General features: G+C 37.0%; 2 protein-coding genes across 2 annotated transcripts; one reads left to right on the top strand and one right to left on the bottom strand.

Annotated features, from left to right (window-relative positions):
* Positions 1 to 41: 41 nt before the first annotated feature.
* On the bottom strand, positions 42 to 7,945 carry atp6ap1b (ATPase H+ transporting accessory protein 1b). Its single transcript, XM_020917949.2, has 10 exons — positions 7,913 to 7,945; positions 7,196 to 7,314; positions 6,139 to 6,259; positions 5,430 to 5,504; positions 4,462 to 4,684; positions 3,722 to 3,807; positions 3,240 to 3,466; positions 2,925 to 2,960; positions 2,622 to 2,850; positions 42 to 1,987 (listed from the first exon to the last, which is right to left on the bottom strand). The coding sequence occupies exons 1-10, from the start codon at positions 7,943 to 7,945 to the stop codon at positions 1,775 to 1,777; spliced, it is 1,362 nt and encodes a 453-aa protein (XP_020773608.2). The 3' UTR covers positions 42 to 1,774.
* Positions 7,946 to 8,416: 471 nt separating this feature from the next.
* Positions 8,417 to 24,055, top strand: gdi1 (GDP dissociation inhibitor 1). Its single transcript, XM_020917939.2, is given in 12 exon segments — positions 8,417 to 8,732; positions 11,257 to 11,364; positions 12,776 to 12,875; positions 13,785 to 13,919; positions 15,776 to 15,974; positions 16,607 to 16,641; positions 16,644 to 16,734; positions 17,289 to 17,388; positions 17,739 to 17,910; positions 18,636 to 18,780; positions 18,880 to 18,934; positions 19,564 to 24,055. Coding segments are annotated over 12 exon segments (1,338 nt in total). The 5' UTR covers positions 8,417 to 8,687; the 3' UTR covers positions 19,717 to 24,055.
* Positions 24,056 to 24,101: the final 46 nt, after the last annotated feature.

The raw sequence follows: 24,101 nt of genomic DNA, 5'->3' as shown, positions 1-24,101 counted from the left end.
TTACAGAATAACTAGTGGTGTGTTGATTAAACATTAACCACTTTTATAATAACTTAACTTTTATTGGCATTTCAAAATTATCCAATCATGACAAGGCACATGCTTCACTGCTGCAATCTGAACCACATTCTCAACTTTTCAGGACACAAGTTAAAATGAGTTAAAATCAGAATATGTTTACCGTTTTGAGTCATTTTGCCTCATTTAAATGTTCACTGTGTAACTTTTCTGGTGGAGAGCACGTCAAATGCTTTTCTCCATGGGCATGTTATTGCTTTGTCTGGAATGTTTCACCTTTCTATCTTCTTGGAGTCCAAACCAGATCTGTGGAGATCTGTGGAGAGGTGACTCCACTCACAGTTGGAATGCCTGGTTTTGTAGGTTTTTCTGAGCTATGAAGCCATCTGTAACTGAATAAATGTAAGGTAGAGCTATTTAATGTCATACTGTGGAAGATTCCAGGCAGAGCAATGACATATCCATAGAAACAAGCAGGTGATGGAATCTCAGCCAAAAAGTTACATAGTGCACCTTTAAAGGTTTCAGCGGTTTGAGTTTCAAACATTATCTGCAAGTGAGCTAAGAAATATATTCATTAATAAGTTACAGATAACATCTTGGTAACTTTTCTGGTTGAGTGTCAGTCACCTACTTGTCTCCATGGAGATAGTATTGTTAAAGACAGAGACACTGATAATGGTCAGATCTGTGGAGAGGTGAGAGAGCTGTTTACAGTAAGAACGCATGTCGTTAAAGGCTTTTTCAGCGATAAAATATCATAGGTGAAACAATATCATCTCCATGGAGACGAACCCTCCGCAAGAAAAGTCACACAGTGCACCTTTAGTCAATTTTAACTAGTCTAAATCAGGGTACAACGGTGATATTCTGAATTCAGGTCATTTTAACACATTTACTCAATATTCTTCATTTTTTGCATTAGGGCATTACAGATAAAATGCGGCAACACTTTTTTTGCAAACCAAAATATACAGGCACTTCAGTAGTATTAATTACAATGCAAAAGAGTTGGCAACAGTTGTACAGCATTCAGCAGTTACATTCATGTAGCTCTAAAGGCGGTCTGTGCTCAGAGTGCATATTGCTTCAGGAATATTAAGAGGCACGAACAGATTTCTGAAAACACAACTCAAAAATGTTTACAGTAAAAGAGGGGTTTGGCACTAGGTAATGATGACACATGCCTTGGCTGAACAAGTTGGACAAATAATATTACACGGGAGAATGGGACTGCCAGCGCCCTCTGCTGATATAGGTCAGCGCAGAAGGAAGTGCTGCTAAAATAACTAAAACAAAATCTGTAAAAACACAATCACATACAAGTTTTGGCACTGTTTGAGTTCAGAATAGTACTTGTGCTATCAGAGAAATAAGAAAGATTGCAACATTTACAGTATTAAGGAGATAATTATGATTTTAACTTTTTTAACCATTTTTGATCAGTCTTGGTGAGTTACTGGTTCAGCCCCTGGTCTAAACACTAGTCCTACTCCACTGGTTTTAGTCCTGGTCTAGTCCAGCCCTATTATAAACTGGTTTTACTACTGTTTTAGTCTTGGTTATAGTCCTTGGTCTAATCCATTGCTTAGTCTCTGGTTCAGTCCTGGTTTAGTCCAGTTTCAGTCCTTGTTTAGTCAAAACAAAGTTAGCCACACCCCCACAGCCATAACCTATCTTAGCAACATCAGCAGAGGGCACTGTATATTTGAAACCCCATATTAACATATAAACACTTGTGTCAGTATTGTGTGGGTCACTCAGTCTGAGGCACAGAGATGCAGGGGCCTTTGGGGTCGTCGAAGCGGTCCATGGTGTTGAGCTGCAGGATCATGTGTAAACCGTACACGAATATGAAGAGCATGAGCAGAGACGTGAGCAAACCCATCCAGATCCCAGCTGTGAAGAAGCCAGCGCAGTCACTCGCATACGAGAAGTTTGTGCTGTTACTCAGACCGAAGCCTTGGATCTGCACAATATCAAGAAAACAAAAAAACATTAAAACAGAAAAGGGACAAGATCACGTGACACAAAATCTTATGAGACAAAACTGTCTTGTGTATTTACATATGGCTCGGACAAACAGGCCTGTCACAACTATAATTATATCTTCATTACTATATCGACTTATTTTTCAATACATGTTAGATGGAAGAATAATTTTTAGGGATCAATATTCACTGTATAAACCTTTTCTTTGTCATTTTTTTCTGTAATATGATTTTATGTGAGAAAGGTTTGTATCACGTGATCTTGTCCCTTCTCTGTTACACACACACACACACACACACACATACATTTACAACATTTTTTGTGGAAATATTGGCTTTTATTGTTTAGCATCACATATAATTGTGTTATACCTATAGTTTAAAATGAACAGGCATCAATTATTTATTATAAATTATGTCAAAATGTCATCTTGTCTCATTTTCATGGACCCAATTTTGTGTCTCATCTTGTAGGAATTAGTAATTGCATTAGCCCTATAGTTTTTACGTCTTAAGTCTTTACAGTCTGTTATAGGGCCACACAAAAAAACAAACTAAAATGTGTATATGATTTTTGTACATTTCATTTGCCTGTGATCAGAACTCTTGTACCTGAAAGTCAATGAAGTTGAGCCTCCAGCTGCTGGCGTTGTTGTTGGCGGGGATGAGCAGAGCGTCTCTGAAGCTGGTCACAGACTGACAGTGGTACGAGTATTCGGCTGGAGCGTAAATACTGCGACTGGAGAAAGATGCGGTGACTGCGTTCTGACGGAGCTGCACCGAGTCCAGAGAAAACCACTGACGAGCTGACACCTTGTAAAAACGCTTGCTCAGGAAGAAGCTGGAAAAAAAAATCACATTCCGTCATAGTTGTTCTTTGTTTGATGAAACAAATTGTATTCGAGTTTGACTCACGTTAGAGTAATGCCTTCAGTATAGGTCAGGACCAGTCTGCATGAACACAAAAGATAAAGGTAAGATTTCCGAATATAGCTGAAGTCTGAAAGTCAACTGGGATTCATAGAACCACAGATGCTTTTTTGCATCTTGCATTTGATGTGTGTAAGTGCTAATAAAGTGTTTCACCTACCCCCTAGCTCCACCCACTTATCTGTACTCCAGGCCATATATATAAAATTACGAAGCCGTTTTTCAACAATAAAATTGCCAATTTGAAGAGGCAGGGCCTCTTCTTTAATACTGCAGAAGTCTAATATAACCAGTCCTTACACAGAGTTGGTCTCGTTGCATATAGACCCGGACGTAGAGGGTGTTTGGGCGCTCAGGTCGATCCAGGCAGCAGTGGCAGAGAAGCTGACATTGAGGTTCTGAGCCCAGAGCATGATGCAGGGGCCCCCAGTCATGTTGAACATGATCGGGGGACGAACTTCAGCTGGAGCGGGGGCCTGGAGGAGGGAGCGGCCCACCTGAGCAGAGAGGGATGGCTCTGCATTCATCTGGAGGGACAGGAGGGGCAGTATGTGGTGGTAGGTTAGGTGTAAGAAAACACAAATATATATATAAATATTATAATATTACTGCTCTTCTGTGGATAATTTAGACATTTCTGTTGTATTGCCATTCTATTTTGTGAATATTGTTAACGGGATAATCAAAAAAAAAAAAAAGTGATATTCATGTTTGTCATATTGTCCTATCCTGCAATTAAATATATGCTAAATGAACAAAAGAGTGTCCCTCTTTATTCTTACCCGTGATGGCTGTAGTCCGGTGAACATGGCTGTGTAAGGAATATTCTTGGCCTCCAGAGTTTTCATAACATGTCCAATAACATCATCTAAACCAGGAGAAAAATTAGCAGTTTGAAGTCATGCATCCGTGTTTGTTCGAATAGCTGCAAGTACTATGGGCAGAGATAGGAGATAGGTGAAAACAGAACTATTCAGAGCACTCAAGCCTCAAACACAAGACAATAAAAAATTACTCAACCATGCATTAAAGAGCCCATTCCTTGTATATTATATACAAAAGCGATTAGGATGGCACTGTCAGGCAAGTAAAAGGTAGCTGTTAACTTGAAAACTATCACTGCATGACATCACAAGGTGGAACAGAACATTTTGAGCACTGGAAATGTAGATGTGTGAATATGTGAATGAAACAATACACAACTCCATGTATGTTTTTGGTATCAACACTATAGCAAGGCTTAAAGCTCACAGGTGTCAATTGTGTGTAATATAAGACCTTTAAATCAGCTCTTGAGTGCACTAAAAGGGAACACCATTATAACTAACCTCGCACCAGACCGATATGTGTAATGGTGCAATAGTGAGCTCTACACATTTAGCAGTCTGGGATGGTTTTGGCTGAAAGCTCATGTTGCTAGCCAAGTTACATTACAACATGGCATAACGTAACTGTTATACTATTCTACCGTATGCGCATCATTTACATGAATGTATTTATTTGTCATTTGTCTCGCACTCACCATTGCTACTGAGCTGCTCCCTGCAGTGAGTGTCGTCACTGCAATAGGGCAGGCTGATGAGCAGGAGGCTGTTGACGGAGGCGTCCATTTTGAGCTCATCCAAAGCGTCTGGGCTGAGGAGCAGCGGTGACACTCCGAGTTCTTGCTCCAGAATGGCAGGCACAGAGGAGGAGTCTGACCACTCTAAGGCCGAGAACACTGCAGACTGGGACTGAAGCGCTGCCTGGAGGAAAGATCAGAGAGAGACAAGCAATTCAACTGTAGCCATAGAGTAATTTCAAAACAACACAGTCCAACCATAACATAACGTACTATTCCTTGTTAGTTTTTCTCTATGATTTGATGATTAAATCTGTGTAAATGTGTGTAAATCAGTGGAACGCCAGTGGTAAAAACTGTTGCTGTGTCCTTAGGCAAGACACTTCACCCACACTGCCTAGTATAAAAGTGGTGTGTGCGTGAGTGATGGTGGTGGTCAGAGGGGCCGAAGGTGCAGATTGGCAGCCTCACTTCCGTCAGTTTGCCCCAGGGCAGCTGTGGCTACAGTAGTAGCTTACCATCACCGAGTGTGGAATGAATAATGAACTGTAAAGCGTATCTTGAAAGGTGCTATATAAATGCAATGATTAATTAATTAATTAATTAAAAATCTGAAATGGAACTGGTGACTAAACTGTGGTTTAGTTTTTTAGTCCGCTAATTATTTTATTAAGAGTATTATGGGCCACAGTTTTAAAAGAAAGATCATTTGAAAATCAGCTATGTTAAAGCCCCAGTATGTAACTTTTTTGGCCAAAAAACAGACTAAAATAAAAGCATGTTTTGTTCTTGTTTTTCTTTTATTACAGTGGAAAACATCTGTTTTTGCTCTGAGCGGGCTTGAATCTCCTCCAACCTGACTCTTACTTGGCCTGGAGTAGAGCTTGTGTATGAGAAAAGGTCAATGTACATGGCAACAACACATTTACCTCCAGATTTTTAAAGGCACTGTCTTCTTTGTTTCCATAGACACCTCCGTAAACTGTGAAGTCATCTTGGCTCAACTGTTAAAAATAACAAATAAACATTAAATAAAGAATGAAATTAGGGATGCCAAAATGTCAAGTTTTAGTAATAAGATCAATATTATTATTATCTAATGTATAGCCCAATTATAGTACACACAATTATCTTAACATAATAATCAAAAACAAACAATAAAAGTTAACCACTACTACCCACAGCTAATACTGTTAAGAGCGGGTTTTGCAGAGGAACTGTGAAAATAGGGAAGTCATTCTAATACTTTGTCACACCAGGGTAAGAATAGCTTTACATCACATAGGAATTTTCTTGTCAACAACACTGGTACTATAATGGTGAGACTAACTCTAACCCTAACCTTAAGTCTTACAAAATGATTTTCAACCTTTTAAAGAAATAAAATTATTCGATTGTGTCATAGTACTAGAAAATAACATGATTTCCTACAAAAGCCGCAGCCCCAAAATGGATCAGAACATTCTTGGTTATTAATCAATAATACCCCACTTTTGATCAACTGCTGAGTGTGAGCTGACTTTTTCTGAAAAAGAACCTAAAATTATAACTGCATAATAATCTTGTATGTTAGAGCTAGGCAATAAAAAGAATGTATTAAAACTGGATTAATTACACAGTTGTATTTCATGTACTCACCTTTTCCTGTAGAAACAGCAGGACTGTGTGTGGTCCAGAGCCTAACGCAGAGCTGAGGTAGGCTTTGAGCTCAGTGAGGGAGGTGATATGTCCAGCAGCAGAAGATGGGACAGGGGGCAAACTGAAAGACAATTTAAAACACCACACACCAAATAGATGCAGTAGTGTTGTCATGATACTAAAATTTTGTAAAAGTAATACTGATTTTAATACCATGATAAAGATTTTTAAAAAGCTAATTAGTAATAGTACTTTCTTTATAATTATTCTGATAAATCGAAAATACATACTGTTCAGGAAAGATCACATTTTGTACTGTGAATGTGGCTTTTTTAGTATTGATGCTTGATCAAATGGGTATCTAGTTTTGATATTAGTTTTAGTAACAATTAGTATTTAAAGGTACACTAAGTAAACTTTCTGCTAAATCTCATTGAGATGTTATTGCATTGCCTGGAAGGTCCCACAGTATAGCATTAAAACATATTTATCTGGCGAGGTCACATGCTTTTCTCCAAGGAGATAGTTTAATGCCATATGTTGGAACATTGCAGGCAAGGCAATAAAATCACCCTCCACCAGGAAAGTTACATAGTGATTCTTTAATATGCAGGAGAATAAACCGTGGCAATTAATGAAAATAGTCTGATTTATTTCTTGATATGCAGTGTCTTGCCAAAGGACACAAAATGTGAGACTTTTACTAAGTCTTGTTTATTGATAACTTCAGATCAGAATAACTTTTGAGACAGGATATTTGATAATGGCACATTACTTTAGATTATATTTGCATAATGAACCGTAGAAAATCAACACGCAAAATAAAACTATATATATATATATATATATATATATATATATATATATATATATACATTATTATTATTATTATTATTATTTAAAAATCAAACTATATTTATTACCAAAATGAAATAACTTCTTGTGAACGCTGCAATGAATCCAAATGCACAGTTGTTAGCATTAGCCTGAAGACATCTGTTTAGCATCGACTCCCCAAATCTTTTCAATCAAAATATGGACATTTTCTAAGTATTACCTGTCAGATGACCATATCAACAATGGCACATGCGTCGTTAAGGCTCCCGTGATCCAAAGTAAACTAAAAATATGTGATAAAAGCTGATTTCGCTGACCATCGCGACTCTGCCATTTTCGCTAAACTTTTTCCGCAAAGAGCAGTCTGTGCGTCACGTGATGCGCATCAGCTGACAGTCATGTGCGCACCAGGACGCAGCGCTTCCTGTTTCTTTCTTTTCTTTCATTCAGCCCTTTGCCCTGCCCTAAACCCACTGGAAATACAGTAACACCCAGATAATATGTCTCCTCGCTGTACACGTAAATTTGGGTCAACGAAAGGCATGTTTTTTTGTTGATAAAATGAAGTTTTTGAAGAGAAAGTTGACCAAATTGTGATGCAACTCAACCCATTGCACCATGTCCCCTGGTTTTAATCAATAATATCATTATTTTGAACTTAAAAGCAGTGTATTTTAACTACAACCTGACTTTAAATGCATCAAGACATTAAAAAAATGTGCTAGACCTTAATGAAATATATATAAATATTTGTACAACTGTTTGGTCAAATTAACCTTTTAATATTAGTTTGGTCTTGCAGAACAATACACTGTACGGGTTTATAAGCGTTGCTGTAACATTAGCTAAACTGTGCCACTTTGGTGTATAGAAATGTATAGTCATAGCTTTTAGCAGTTTCTTTGGTTCATTATGTGCTTTGTCATAAGGGGTTCACCTGGCAGCTGTCCATGGTGCTGATACCCCCCATATTGGTTCTATTGTCACCTGTTATTAACATTATAGGAGCCAGTGCATCTGAAAAGTTTCAGCCATATTCAGATGTTTGCTCGAGGATGAATGCAAAATCGTTCCATTGTAATAAAATGGTGCGCTCTCTGTCAGTGAAAGCAACTCCCTGGCTTCCTCACAGCTGTGGTGGCCGCGGAAGGATACCTCTCATCTGACTTCACGCTATTCTGCGCCTACAACGCAAAAAGAGGCATGGGAATAAAATATAGGCATACATTTTGTCTAAACGTGGATAACGAGCAGCGAATGCCAACGTTTATGTGTGGCAAAACAGTCGTGACAAGTTGCAAGTGTATGTTAACAGTTAAATAAAGGGATGGCACAAGAGAGGAGTTTCATATTACAGAAAAGAGGGATGTAGCTGACCTATTGTGTCAGCCAGGCAGGCGCAGTAAAACGGGATGCGCACTATTTGTCGACGCGCAAGGACATTGTACCCGAGTTGTACGATCAGGGCCATCTTTGCTTGTCCTCGCCGGTGACAGTGTGTGTGTGTGGTCACTTCACATTTTGTCAATTTTCTGGCGAATGATAGTTTACAGTTTTTAATTTGGTTGGGAACAGCTGGTTGGGTAGAACAGAGCCGAACACCGGTGCGAGGATCTGTCTTGTATCCAGCAGGAACCGTATCCTCCCTTCCTTCGGTACCCTTCATTTCATTTTTCTGACACAGGGCGAGACGGAGAGGCGCTGCTTGCACCATGGATGAGGAATATGATGTGATTGTTTTGGGAACCGGGCTCACAGTAAGTATTCACGCATTATTACCGCAACTAGATGCATGTTTGGCTCCTATTGGGAGTGTATCCATTCTACTCTTACCCATAACATTTGTGCAAGATATGTTGTTTAGCTTAACGCATTTAGCTTTTAGCTTTCTTCGAAACAGTCCCATGCTACGTTTCCATTTGATGGGGACGATACAGCGGCGTGCGTAAAGGCAGTAGCATCTTCAAGGCGTAACCAATGAGTTATAATAAAGGCTAGAGACTCCATAGATTCGGTTACCGTGGCAATCGCGGCGGCCATCTTGTGATTGTAAGAGAAGGACTGTATACTTCTAATATAATGTTAAAACATTACCAGAAATGTCATTGAATAAAGGTTTGAATTAACATATATTGACAACCTTTTTTATGTTCTCAATGTAGAGAATTTCACTTGTTTCTGTCAGGACATTTCTAAATTATGAAAAGGAATATTCACTAAACACTAACTAAACACTGGGACTGTATGATATGCAGAATTTAACTGTCAATACAACATCTGTAGGCACATCCACTGATACTTATACTGTATACTTCACACCAAGATTGTATTATTAGTACTAGATAAAGTACACATGTTCACAAAGGCCAATTATCATAGTGTTTTAGATCAATTAGATTGAGAAAGTCTAGCTCCCTAATTAGTTTGTATGAGTTCTTGAGTAGATTTTTTACAGTCAAACCTGTCTACTGGAACGCGCTATTGGTTGCTATAAGTTACTATGGCGATGCTCTATCTCTCTAGCTTTTTTAATACCTCATTGGGCGTAACCCCTTTGCAGCGTGTGATGGTTGTGCACGCATAGGCCTCGTTTGGCGTCGGTGCAGGCCGTAACATCACTCCATTCAATGACTGAACACTTTCCATGCTCTGTAGACGCTGACGACGCCACTACAATTTCCTCCTATGCGACAGAAATACGCCTTAAACTGTCAAATACCCACGCTATCTCTTACATTGCGCTTTGACTTGTTCCATGGATGTATCCAATACCTTATAACGTAGCAATAACCAACATAATAGCGCCGTAATGTAATAAACTAGTTGCAATCATAGTTAGCGATAGACTGTGTGCTGTTTTCTTTATCACTGTGCTGTAAACAATGATAGTACTGTAGCGGAATATGATTTTACGCATGCGTACTGGTCATCTGTGCCTCCCTGGCTGCAGACTTTGCGCACACCCCTCTGATTTAATCATGTCTCAAACTAATCTCTGTCTTTGTTGTGTTCATGATTAATCGGCTAACGGATTTATATGGGCCTAATGGAAATAATAATCGAATTAAAATATGTAGAACTATTTTTGGCTATGCTATGCAACTGAATAAAGAGTCAAGACCATTGAGAATGTATAGAATTGAAGGTAGCATTTAAGATGTACTTAAAATACAATTGATTGATTATTTGTCATCAGTAAAGGTGGCATGGTGGCTTGTAAAAAGAAGGCCCCAGGTTCAGTTCTTAGGTCTTATTGGGTGGGGTCTTTATGTGAAGAGTCTGCATGTTTGCTCATCAATCTAATACATAAAACATTGGTCAAATCCTCCTTTAGGTCATCATGATGTAAGCTAACTGTGGGTCCCTGGTGTCCTACTGCTCCTGACAGGTTTAACCCCAGTGTCATTGAAGGATGGGTCCAAAGTAGAGGACAAACTGTCTTTCAGGTGTCATAAGCTATACATTATCTTACTCATAATTACTCTCATAATTTTTCACCAGTGTAGTGGCAATACAGCATACAGGAATTAGAGCGTAATATTATCATCATTATACAAAATCCCATTAAAATACAGGGAGCATTTAGGTTCAAAGTATTACCTTACCTAACAGCTGCTGTATTCAACAAATAATCAATAGCAATTAGTTAAGGGTACTATATAGTATTGAATTGGTTACTACTACTATTACAGCTACCACTATTACTACTACGACTACTACTGCTACTGCTACTACTACTACTACTACTATTACTTTAATTTATCATTTATCATGTTGTGTTTATTTGTCACTAACTTAGCTACTGTATGTTGAACTAAAACTAGAGATTGTTTAGAATCCAGAGAACCTGATGGCTGATAAACTCTGCTGATATTTTTTTGCCGATATCTAGGAATGATTTTGATTTTCCCCCAAATTATATAATTTCCTACAAACTCATCTCTGACCCTGTTTCAGTACAAACTGGAAAAGAGAGTCGTGTGGATACATTTTCTGGGGTGTCCTTTTAACGCTAAATAGTTCAAATAAACCTTTAGGCATATTCATTAGATAGTAGGTTGGACTAAACTAAATATCGGCATCTCTTGACGAAATATTGGCCCAATATACCAGCCAACTAATATCTGAGTCTATAGCTAGCTAAAACATTTATTTTCACATCTTTTTCCTAAGGAAGTATTCTGTTTGGTTTGAGAGTACTTATTTTTGACTAACTAACTACTGACTAATAAGACTACTACTGCACATTGAAGTAATATTTGTATTTTTTCTCTCTCACAGGAATGCATTCTGTCGGGGATCATGTCTGTGAATGGGAAAAAGGTGCTGCACATGGACAGGAACCCATACTACGGAGGGGAGAGCTCTTCGATCACACCCCTGGAGGAGGTACAGTCTGCTCAGGGCTAATCAATACGTTTAACTGCCCCCTGCTCGCTCTCAGTTTACCCCCACTGCTGTCTGTGCATCTGCTGCTCCAAAAGTGCCTCTCTCGGCCTCTCTTGTCCTCTCTTGGTCTCTCTCGGCCTTCTGTCACTTTTTAGCTGTATCAGAAACCAGATGGACAGATCATTCAAAAATCTTACCCAAGTGATAATTTTTTTAAATTATTATATGATTAAAATACTAGTAAAATGTAGTAATCCAAATTACAACATTTCAAATTATGTAGTTAACAATCAGTTCACTGTTTGGGCATCTGATTTATAATTTGAGTAAATATAATCTGTAAAACAGTATGTTAATTATTCACAAATAATTAAATTACAAAATTGACAGTTGGTAGAGTGTTCATTGATCCGAAGGTTGGCAATTCAAATTCCGCTCTCGACATAAACTTGATTGGTGAGCGGTCAGATCCACTGACTCACAGGTTGTGGATTCCAACTCCCACAGTGTCATTGTGTCCTTGGGCAAGACACTAAACCCACCTTGCCCAAGTGTCTGTGAACACAGGCCTATGAATGTGTCAATGGTGAGTGGTTCCTTTATGTAAAACGCTTTAAGTGCCTTGATGGAGAAAAAGCACTGTATAACATTTACCATTTACAATATGCCAATAAAGTACAAGTAAACTGTTGTGGCCAAAATTTTAACACCAGTTAGATTTAAAGTGATTTAGTTGACAATTCCACTTAAGTACTATTTGGGGTTTAACTTCTGATGTGTGATTTGAAGTGAATATAGTCTGATAATATATGAATTATGCGCATATTCAGATCATTAAAAATAGCCACCATTACACCAGTAAGTACAAGTCTATATCGAGACTAAGGTTTGGGTTAACTGAAAGAGAAAACATTTACTCAAATAAGAGTACTCTAAATTCAAAATATATTGCTCAAGTTGAAATAAAGGATTAAAGGTAGTCAGAAAAGTACTAGTATCTTAAAGGTGCATTGTGTAACTTTTCTGGTGCTTTCCTCCATGGAGATGTTATTGAACTTTGTCTGGAATGTTTCACAGTATAGTATTAAACATTTCTATCTTTATGGAGACCAAACCAGGCCAAGTTACAGGCCAGATCTATGGAGAGGTAACCCCACTCACAGAATGCTTGTTTTTCTATTTATTTTTTAGCTATAAAACCACCTGTAATTTTATACATAGAAGGTAGAGCTGTTTAATGTACTGTGGAACATTCCAGGCAGAGTAATGACACATCCATTCAAGCAAGCAATGAACCCCCCAACCAAAAAGTTACACAATGCACCTTTAAAACAGTCACTAAAATACTGTTTCTGATTACTCTCCATCTCTGTCTAAAGCTCTGCCATCTCTATGTTGTTGTGTTCCACAGTTGTACAAGCGTTTTAACCAGCCGGAAACTCCCCCTGAGTCCATGGGCCGAGGCAGGGACTGGAACGTTGACCTCATCCCCAAGTTCCTCATGGCCAATGGTTTGTATTATACATCTCTATTTAAGTACCATGGCACGTGTCTTTCCAGTATCACCAGAATGAAACCAAGATTAAAACCAGACTAAACCAGATCATTTAAGAAATTATGAAAAAAAAAGTATAAAAAATCTTTGTTGTTTATGTAATCTTACTGGTGCTGAAAATGAAAACATTGTGGAAAGTCTAATTGAAAGACACTTAAAGGTCCTATATTACAAAATGGATTCCCGTGAGCTTTAACCCATGTTATAATGTTGTTACCTCCTTATATTTGAGTAACCCTTTATTATTAGTCTGTCTTCATCCCCAAAGCTCAAAATGTTCTGTTCCACCTTGTGATGCCATGAAGTGGTAGTTTCCAACAGCTTCCTTTTACCTTTAGGTCAGAAGAGCTCACCAATTCTGTGCTGAAATCATCCAAATAATTCTAGTAAATAATACCACTAAAAACATAGGTGGGCACTTAATGTATTACCACATGACATCACAAGTGTGCTTTCTGAACTCAGCCTAAATATCGTAAATTTGTGTGTTAAACATGTGTGAGCAAAACACAACTCCAGATATGTTTTTGACAAGGAAACAACATTATAACATATGGGCCTTTAATGTAAAAATAGTGATTATTATTTCAGAGTCACCATTATAAGAAGAAAGAGAAGGAAGTCTAAACACCAATGCACACCACAGCACCACATCACTCCACCAGCTCTTAAAAAGCTTTAACAGTGCTATAAATTTGAGTTTTCTCTGCAGATTCCTTGCAAAATGGGTATCATAAAGTGTGGTTGTGTGCATTGGCCAGAGTACCATTGTCAATATGGGATAAAATAATAAAAAGTGAATTAGCCAAAACACAAATGAATAAACAAAACAAAATAGCTGATAATCTGCTGTTGTGTTTTTTAGGCCAGCTGGTGAAGATGCTGCTGTATACAGAGGTGACCCGGTACCTGGACTTTAAGGTGGTGGAGGGGAGCTTCGTTTACAAAGGAGGAAAGATTTACAAAGTTCCCTCCACCGAGACCGAGGCACTGGCTTCAAGTGAGTCTCTGTTTGTCTCTGGTGTCTGTGCAAGTTTAAAACACATATGACAGGTTTTATAATTTTTACATAAAGGTGCAATATGGTAACTTTTCTGGTGAGAGGTTTTTATTTGTTTTGCCTTTAACATATGCACAGTATATCGCCCATGTACCTAATTATGCTGTTTTATTGCTGGAAAAAAAACAAAAACTGAAAAAGCATACATTCTTACATTGACACAGCTCGCCTCTCCATAGGTCTGACTTGCAACTTGGCCTGGTAGCGTTACCTTCTTGTCTCCATGGAGATAAGTTCATTGCCATATTGTGGAACATTCTAGGCAGTATCATCATGGGGACTGGTAGTGGTCCCTTCAGAAACATCACATAATGCACCTTATTATATGAGGTGGCACTTGTGGTAAATGTTTATTATAATTTTGCACCAGAACCACATTGCAGGAAGTAGTGCTGAGTTTTCAAAAGAAATCTCTCTATCTGTGTCATCAAAATACAAAAATCCATCCAAAATTCAGGGGCAATTCACACACAGGGATCACATTTTCTGACAGTTCATTGACTTATAAAGGTGTTGTCATATTTTTGTTTGCCACTTATTACTATTGTATGACTCAGACAAGCTTTAGTCCTTATTATTATGATTGCTAGGTAACAATTATGGAAATAGCTCTACGTATATCAGATCTACTGCCCATGTACAACCAGGAAGTAAAATGATAATCATTTTTTTGTCAGCTAGCCTGTCCTATGCAGGTTTTCAATGGTGTTTTTTCAGATGGTAGAATGGGGGCAAACACCACAAACTGTAGAATTATGAAAGCAATGCTGCCTGCCCACAGTTACACAGTACACTGCATTATGTACATGGCTGCTGTAATCCCTCATTCATCCTGGAACGGACTTAGGTAGATCATTTTCTACAAGGTATAAAATAACTTTAAAAAAAAAGAAAATTCCAAATAATAATTTATTTATTTATCATTTATTTCAGTAAATAGATATCTTAAAGAGGGGGTATTATGCATAATCAACATTTTTGAGCTTTTGATCATGTTATAACACATCTGAAGAGGTTTTAGATGTTATCCATGCATGTTTGAGTAATTTGAGACCACCTTATAGTTAGCTGTAAGATTCTGCCCAATGCTCCACCCACAACCTTATGTCACTCATTCTCCCACACGACAATTCTCCATAAATATACAAATACATGATACAAACTGTACACTACAACTTGACACATGCTTGGTGCGATGTGCTGTAATTTCATTAGCGGGATGCACGGATTCAGAACACCAAAAAATAAAGTGAAACAAATTTTAAAATTTAATATATGGTTTTTGACAAATATAGCATCCAAAATAATAAAAGGTAATGTGGTGATCTAAATATGTCATTAATAGTCCACAGACGTGTAATAGCCCCTGTTTATTTATTTTCGTGCTTGGTGCTTCCTGAGAAAGGCTGACAGTGCAAATGTCAGAGTTGTTTGTTTGTCTTGAGTACAGGCATGGAACAGATAAATGAATGTGCTGATGCTTTGTTATGATGTGTGACAAATAAATAAGAATTATCTACATCACCAATAAACTGCAAGATTTTCAAACAGCTTTAATACACGAAGCAGGGATCATAATTAGTCATTGTAAACTCTGTTGTATAGTAGATGCTGTCATTTCTTAATCTTATCAAACTAAAGGTCCCTAAGAAAAATTTAAGAAGTTCTTTTGGCTTCCACAGCTTCCACAGTATGGCATAAAAAGTATCTATCTTGTATCTAGGATGTTGTGATGTTATCTGAAATCACTGCTGCTGTAACCCTGCTCTCCTCATGCTACTATTTCGTCATTTCAGATCTGATGGGCATGTTCGAGAAGCGCAGATTTAGAAAGTTTTTAGTTTTTGTGGCAAACTTCGACGAGAATGACCCCAAAACGTTTGAGGGTGTCGACCCAAAAACCACCACAATGAGAGACGTTTATAAGAAGTTTGACCTGGGACAAGATGTCATCGACTTCACCGGACATGCCCTTGCCCTCTACAGGACAGACGAGTAAGTGCAGCACATCAGATAACTATGGACCTTTACATGCTAATTACCTCTTATTTATGTATTTTATAGTTGCTCTCAACTGTTAAAAAACTGCAAAAATACATGATTTGAATAACACTGACAATGGAATCATTGTGATATATTAAGACGGGTGTCATTGAATCTAGTTTTCCCTCAGTAGAGTATATTGTAAGGTCTAAAGTCATCTAAAGTTAAGATCTCCAGATCTTGAGCTTTGCTTGACTGGTTAGGAGTCAGGACTACCTTAGCTGGAGGATTTAACCTGTTTTGCTTTGTAAAATCCTCAATTCATGTCTTAACCAGACAACTGTGTGCTGTTTGCATCTAATTATCAAATGATAATATGATATGATATGTTACATTTAGGGATAATAGTGTGCCCTGCTTCATATCTCTGTCAAAAGAAGCTGGTCTAAAGCTGTGCATGCACAACATAAACATGTGAACAGTTGCATGTGTCAAAGGGCTTTGAGAGATAGTAACTATCATGGACCCCAGACTTAAGCATTGTTTTACTGTTCTTCAACTATTTCCTTAACTTTGTAATAACCAAAAGCCTGTCACTACTGTTGGTCAGTAGAAGAATAAAAGCATATTCTCTCTTCTTTCAGCTACATGGACATGCCGTGTTTGGAAACAATCAACCGCATCTGTACAGTGAATCTCTGGCTCGATATGGAAAGAGCCCCTACCTCTACCCCCTGTATGGGCTGGGCGAGCTGCCACAGGGCTTTGCTAGGTAAACATTATGGGTACACAATACTCTGGGGAAAATGTTGGGTAATTATGATTAATACTGCTGAGACAATGTTTGATAAATAATTTAGCATATAACAAAAATACACACACTCCCTCATTCATCTAGGAGTGATCATCTGGACATGTTTCGGCTCCCATCCAAAAGCCATTTTCACTTTGATGGTTCTGGCCTGAGACCTAAAGGGAGGAATTGGTCCAGATGACCACCTTTGAAACCTTTTTTTAAATAAAATTTTCCATTTTAATTTAATCTAGACAAAAGTATGTATTACTTTTATTTATTAGTCTAATCTTGTCAGAGGTTAATTTAAGGTTAGTGATTGACTGGACTTAAAAATTTGTATGTAACTTTTCTTCTGGTGGAGGGTCTGCCTCCTGTTTGTGGAGAATTGCTTTGCTGGCAGACAAGTAGGTATGCTGTTTACCTGAAAATTTACATGGTATGCATTTAAATGGCATAAAACAAATGCCACTTAAAGGTCCACCTAAAGTAATCATTTAAATGTTTTTAAATAATTGCCTTGTGCTTTTTAGGTTGAGTGCTATCTATGGTGGGACATACATGCTGAACAAACCTGTGGAGGAGATTGTGATGGAGGGAGGCCATGTGGTCGGAGTCAAGTCTGAAGGAGAGGTAGAGCATCCAGGTTTTCATTACACTGAATTAAATGTTACAAGCTAATTGTGTTACAAGCAACAGTTTACATTTCCACACTCAGGAATGTTTACAGCAATAAGGCGATCAGTATTAATGTTTCAAAGGATCCTTGGATCATGAGAATTCCTATTCTCTTTTTAGTATTTTGTAATTGTCATTGTTGGAGATGTGAAGCTGAGTAGTTGTAAATACTATTTGTACTTGTAAAACATAGCTTAATTTGTTTTTTTTTTAATTTACATTAAGTGTTTACAACATCTGTTTTTCATCCTTTTTGAAAAATGATCCCTTCATATGTTTATAGCTGACTCCTGTGTGTTTTGCAGGTGGCGCGTTGTAAGCAGCTGATCTGTGACCCGAGCTACATCCCTGACCGTGTGCGTAAAGCAGGTCAGGTCATCAGGGTCATCTGCATCCTCAGTCACCCCATAAAGAACACCAACGACGCCAACTCCTGCCAAATCATCATCCCCCAGAACCAAGTCAACCGCAACTCAGGTGAGAGCCCTGCACCTGCAGTGATAGGAGGAATACAAAATGTATTTTGTTACAGAATACTGAATACCTGCATAACATGTATTTTGTAACATATTCTGTTTCATGCTTCAAGCTGAGTACTGTTTTCTAAATACTTTCATCATATAATCATCATAGTGTAAAAATGCGTAATAGGGTTAAACAACTAGTTACTCCATTTGTTCAGCAGAGCTGTTTCCTATTTGTCTTTACAATACTTAGAAAAATAACTGTATTATACCAAATTATAAAGTTATTAGTATTCTGAATAGGTATTTTCATTAAATGTTAGACTACTTAGTGTTTAGTTAACACACTGATGATGAGAGCTTTTATACACAAATCATAAGGTCGATGTTTTAATGCCAGTTATTGTGTCAGTAATCTGTCAGTCTACCACAGGGCACCTGTCACCTGCTCATATAGGTCTGTCACAGTGAAAGATTTTGAGTGAAATATATTGCTACAGGAAAGATCATGATAAACAGTAACATTGACAACACTTTTTTTAACTGGCAAATCCCCCCTCCCAAAAAATAAAAAAAAATCAGTTCCCTGTGTACACAGTACATGTTAAGGCTAAGAAGTATTATTCTTGCTTTTATAAATTGAACAATAAGGGAATAATATAGTAATTATTAGAGAAGCCAAACACCACGTGCTGTTTCCTAATTATCCTCTCCCTGCTCTGCCCTCTCTCTCCTCAGACATCTACGTGTGCATGATCTCATACGCTCATAACGTGGCGGCACAGGGCAAATACATCGCCATTGTCAGCACCACCGTGGAGACCGCCGAGCCTGAGTCCGAGATCGCACCTGCACTGGAGCTGCTCGAGCCCATAGACAAGAAGTCAGTCTCACAGCAATGTTAAAGCTTGTATTCAGAAAAGCATTCCATGTACTAGTATGTACAAAGATCATGTATGACTGATGAATCTGTGTCTGGCAGGTTTGTGGCCATTAGTGACATGTACGAGCCCACAGATGATGGATCCGACAGTCAGGTAAGAAATTATTTTAATATAAGGTTTGTTAGGCGTAATTGTTGTTAGAATGCTAGTATATGCTAATACGATAGTAATTAATTTCTATTAGATTAAATATGGTGACTTTTAGAATAAATGTCTCCTAGTAAAGAATATCCACAAACAAGATTTGTTTTCTGCAATGTCTTGAAATCTTTTTAGCCAAAAAATAGACAAAAATGCATGTTTTTTTATTCTGGCTATTTTTATTGCACTAAAAAATATAACATCTTTACTGTGAGTCTTTTTTGGACCATGGAAATGTTCCTATTCCTTTGGCTATAATCTTCCACAGTATGACACAAAACATATCTATATCCACAGAAGAATGTTCTGTAGTATGGTTTTAACTTTCTGTTTCTAGGGAGTCATGCAATTGAAGTGCCACTTCCTGTGTTGCTTTAATAATGGTGCTGTCATTGTGATTTATGTGTGTGTATATTTCAGATTATCAACTTAATTGGTTTACTGCTTCATTCATTCATTATGATTAGCTTTTGCGGATCTCATACAGCATATCACATGTTTGAGAAAGTGCTAATCACTGAAATAAATCAATCTCATATTTAAAAAAAAAAAGAATTCTCATGTTCTTCTTTGTGCCACAGATATTCGCGTCGCGGTCCTACGATGCCACCACTCACTTTGAAACCACCTGCAACGACATTAAAGACATCTACAAACGCATGACCGGCTCCGACTTCGACTTTGAGAACATGAAGCGCAAACAGAATGACGTGTTCGGAGAGGACGAGCAGTGAGCACCAGGGGGCGACGCAGAGGCCAGGCGGAAATACTCACACTGCAAAAAAATATTATTCATATGAGATAAAATGACTTGAATTTAAAATAATTATTTAGATTTAGTAATTATGGCTAGTTTAGATGCATTTAATACACTCAAAAATGAGTTCAAATAACGGTTTTGTATCATCTTTTTCTATCTGAAAATAAATGTTAATTCAAAGTATACAAGTTAGGTAAAATGCTTTGGATCAACATAAAAATGAGTGGTGAAATAGGACTTATTAGGATTATTTCACTTTATACATGGCAGACAATTCCAAATATTTCAACAAGTCCTCATATCTAGGCCTACAAACTTAAGACATCTAAAGGAATATGCAGGGATGGCGTATGCGTGAGTGAAGCCTAAGTTAGTCAGAACTACTCCAATCAAATTGATATTATGAATTCAAGTCATTTTAACTCATGCCGACGTTCATTTTTGCAGTGCAGGTACTCCTTTGTTGTCTCTACGCCCTGATCTCTCCATTCACACAGACACGCTGTTAAAATACTCACTTTTTGTCACTGAAAAGCAGGGTTGATGCGGTTTTTCCATTACACATTGTAGATAATATATAACCATGTGTTCTCCTAGCTGTGAAATGAAACTGTCAATGATTTTCAATGCTTTATGATTTTACTCATTTTAAAGTTCACATTGGGACAAAAATCACCACAAGAAGTTATAGAATTTTGAGACTTGAAATGGCGTCGTGTAGATGCTATAGTTAAACCAACTGCCTCTCTGTATATTGTTTGTACTATCACTGTTAAAACAAAAGGTCAAATTCACACAACATAACAGCAACGTGGATCAACAGACTTGTTTTAAAAGACAATTTTGAAGTGCAATTCAATCTAGCTAAGATCAAAATGCCTATATTAGTTGAGAAATTTCTTGAGAGTTAAGAAAACATGCCTTGATGTTTTTTTTGTATCTTACTTATTTAGAGTGCAAAATGAACAATATTGTACTCTGACAATTTAATTTAGACTCAAAGATAATTGACATTTTAGCAGTGTAGTCCAACTTTACTACTACTTTTGAGGTGGTGACTCTAGCTATAGTAATTCTACATGTATATTTCCCGTTGTTGTACATAGCAGTTCCGCAAAATGAAGGCTGGCCCATTCAGACACCTCTCCTATCAACCCTGCTTTACAATATTACAACTTTCTCTTGTCTTATTTCAATAGACGCGACTACTTTTTGCAAAAATCAGGCAAATGTGAAATCGCCTGTACAAAACCGCCTGTTCAGTGCTCACTTTGCATTGCTGTTGTGTGACCCTGTGCTAGCAAACAAGCTATCCAGTGGCTAATACTAGGCTAACTGTCACCCCCACACTACCCTCCTACCCGAAAATGTTGATGATTTCTGTTTTTGTTGCGTATTCTGAAATTTCAATAGTCTATAATATGTTCTAACACTTTAAATTATTGAAGAGTTTTATTTCTATATATTTGGTGCACAGTTCACTGGCTGAAGTGATGACGTTTACCGTATGTGATCGAAACTTTGGTCTTCAAGAAAGTTTAGTGGGCACATTTGAAAAAAAAAAAGAATCTATATGAGTTAAAATGACTTGATTCGGTAATTTTTGATTGAGTAGTTATGGCAAGTTTGCATTTATTTACTTGTTCAGTAATTTTGAAAGTATTTCTGGATTTTATGGTTAGAAAATTATATCTAAATTATATAAAAAGCTAATATGACACTACTAACATTATGTTGTTACCAGTCAAAAACTAGGGAAAAACAAACAAACAAACAAAAAAAAAACCTCTTTAACCAATCATTTTAGGTTTTATTAGTAAATAAATTGAAATGTGTTAAAACTACTCAAGATTCTGGAGTTTAAGTCATTTCAAGTCATGTAGATTTTTTGATTTTTGCAGTGAAAGAGTGTTAAAAAAACGGATTGTGAAACTGCAAGTATGTGATTTTGAGAAGAGGTTTTATGGAGGTTTTCTGGTCCGAACTAGAGAAAGTTGTGTTAAGATTGAAGACTGAAATTTCAGCTCAAAGTGAATGCACCGGATTGTGTCTTGGTTGTTTGAATTCAACCCTTGTGTACGTCACTGGAAGAGTCACTCCCTTAGGGGCTATAGCCAATGGAAAAACTATACGCTGTAAAAACTGCAACTACTTGAGTTTAAAACCTAAAATATTCATCTTTATTTGAGTTGTTTTGACTAGTTTGAGTAACTAAAGTAGTTTGAATGCATTTTTGGCCTGTTTCAGATGACATGACAACATTTGATAAGCCTATAATATTTAATGGAGACTGGGGTGAAGGTAAAATTACTATTGTCAATATGCAGGTATTGTTTCATTTAAAGTGCATAGTTGTTACTTGAAGTGGTCAAGTTTAAATTTGCTAATTTAATATATTTCAATAGGGAAATCTTGCTCTTGCCCTCCATCACCAATACTCTCCAAGTCTCCAATACATTCGAAATTACAATAAAATTTGTCAGTAATTTCAGATTATAAATTTATTTCTGTGTGTATTAAGATAAATATAAACTGCTTTATATTACCAAGTATAAAATGAATAATGTTATTGAAATAATCTTAACTCATGTAGAGATTCAGTTTTTACAGTGCAGTTGTTAAAGCAGGAACACACTAATTCGCAGTAGCATAGCAGTATGAAGCCACAGTTTCCTGCCCCTCGTGAATGAACCAATACGATTTGATTTGGTCATAGCCTTAATTCGGGGTTTCACTGAGAATGGCTTATTTTATTTTATTCCTTTAGTGCTTGTTCTTTTCTTGTTTTAGATCCTTCCTGTGCCAAAATGTTAACGTTATTGGCAAAAATAATGAAGAAAAAAAAAGTACTCTCTTTTACTTTAACTGCCTATTTTGCAACCATTTTATTGCAACAAACCATTCAAAATATGGAACTTGTGCTGGATTGCACCATCTAGGTTTAACTTACAAATAAGCATTTTCAGTTCAGTAAATCCGGGCCTAACTTAGCTGAAAGCTTAGCAAAGTTTTGTATATGTTGAAAAACTTACATCACTTCTCTGTGTAATTATAATGAGTTATACTAAACACACATTAGCAATAATTCAACTTCTAAGATAAGTTAAAACTGGCTGGTGCAATCTGCTGTTAAGATGTTTTGAATGGGGCTACTCAGTTGTCCTGGCACCCATAACATCACTTGAAATCTGAATTTTGACAGATGCAGTGCTTTGCTGTTGCATTCCAATCAACCATTTTTCTTTTAACTTAAACATACCAACTGATTCCTGAATTAACACCGAAAAGGGGAGCTGACTTTCCTTTTGTTTTTGCAGTTTGAATTTCCGGCAAATTGTGAACGAACGGTTGCGTCTTATGCTGAAAACTCTATGCTTACCTTACTCCATTACTAGTATATCTGGTAGAATTGATTTTTTTAAGTGATGCACACTAACTTAATTATTTTGTTTGTTTGATTGTTTTTGCAGTGTCACATGTTTACCTAATTTAGTGGTCATTCCTGTGTCCATCATAGTTTTGCTATGATTAAATGCATTCCAAATAAAGTTTCAATGGAGGATACACTCTAAAAAATACTGCTGCCTATTTCAACATGTCTCTCTGTGCATCAGTCATTATTGTATGTGCTCATTGTACACTGCATAAAATAAACACCTTCTGGAATTGAAAGAGTTTGTTAAATTTTAAATATTAATCTTTTTGAGTTGACTTTACCAGCATTTATTAATTTTCTAATAGGACCTAGATTATTTAACTTGTTGTACATGGTATATTTGAGTTGCTTAAACATAATTTAGCCTGAAATATGGGGTTATGTATTTAAACCAGTGAGAAATACTTTTAATATAAGTTAAAGTATCATGTTTAAATGAATAAATTCATATAAGCTTGTCAAACCAACTCAAGATTAATATTTCGCTAACAACTTATTTTAACTCACTTAGACGTACATTTTTTGCAGTGTAAAACCATTATGACTGGAAAACTGTTTACTGAATATATATTTGTTGCCTCTCCTTCATTCATTATAACATTGTCTTTATTTTGTTTATGGAAAAAGCCTTGTGCGGTCATTCTGTATCCACTCCCATTCATTTTTGGCATTTGAAAATAACACTATCGACTTAATTCCCTTGAAATGGACAAGTGAAGATAGTTCAGGCTGAGTAGTAGAAACTTTCTGTCCTTGTTTGATCACTAGTATGTGAACAATGCCTATAATGTCTTGTGTAACAAATAAAATGATCTAAACTATGACTGAAATTGAAATGAAAAATAAAAAGCACATGGCAAACCTGTGGAAAAAAGTTGATTTTGTTTCATACTGTATGTATATTCTTAAAGGGGGTGTATTAT

The sequence above is a fragment of the Boleophthalmus pectinirostris genome, unplaced genomic scaffold (assembly GCF_026225935.1).
Source record: "Boleophthalmus pectinirostris isolate CB_2022bp ecotype Guang Dong unplaced genomic scaffold, ASM2622593v1 HiC_scaffold_8, whole genome shotgun sequence".
Lineage (NCBI taxonomy): Eukaryota > Metazoa > Chordata > Actinopteri > Gobiiformes > Gobiidae > Boleophthalmus > Boleophthalmus pectinirostris.
The sequence above is the reverse complement of the archived record's forward strand: the minus strand, read 5'-3'. Positions and strand labels throughout refer to the sequence as shown.

What these genes read in the sequence shown, in the direction of transcription:
- atp6ap1b (XM_020917949.2), bottom strand. Translation starts at nt 7,945, where the DNA reads ATGGGGGGTATCAGCACCATGGACAGCTGCCAG. An exon ending in GGAGCAGCTCAGTAGCAATG is followed by an intron (nt 3,808 to 4,461) that starts GTGAGTGCGAGA and finishes CTCCTGGTTTAG; the next exon opens with ATGATGTTATTGGACATGTT. An exon ending in ACTGAAGGCATTACTCTAAC is followed by an intron (nt 2,851 to 2,924) that starts GTGAGTCAAACT and finishes TTTTTTTTCCAG; the next exon opens with CTTCTTCCTGAGCAAGCGTT.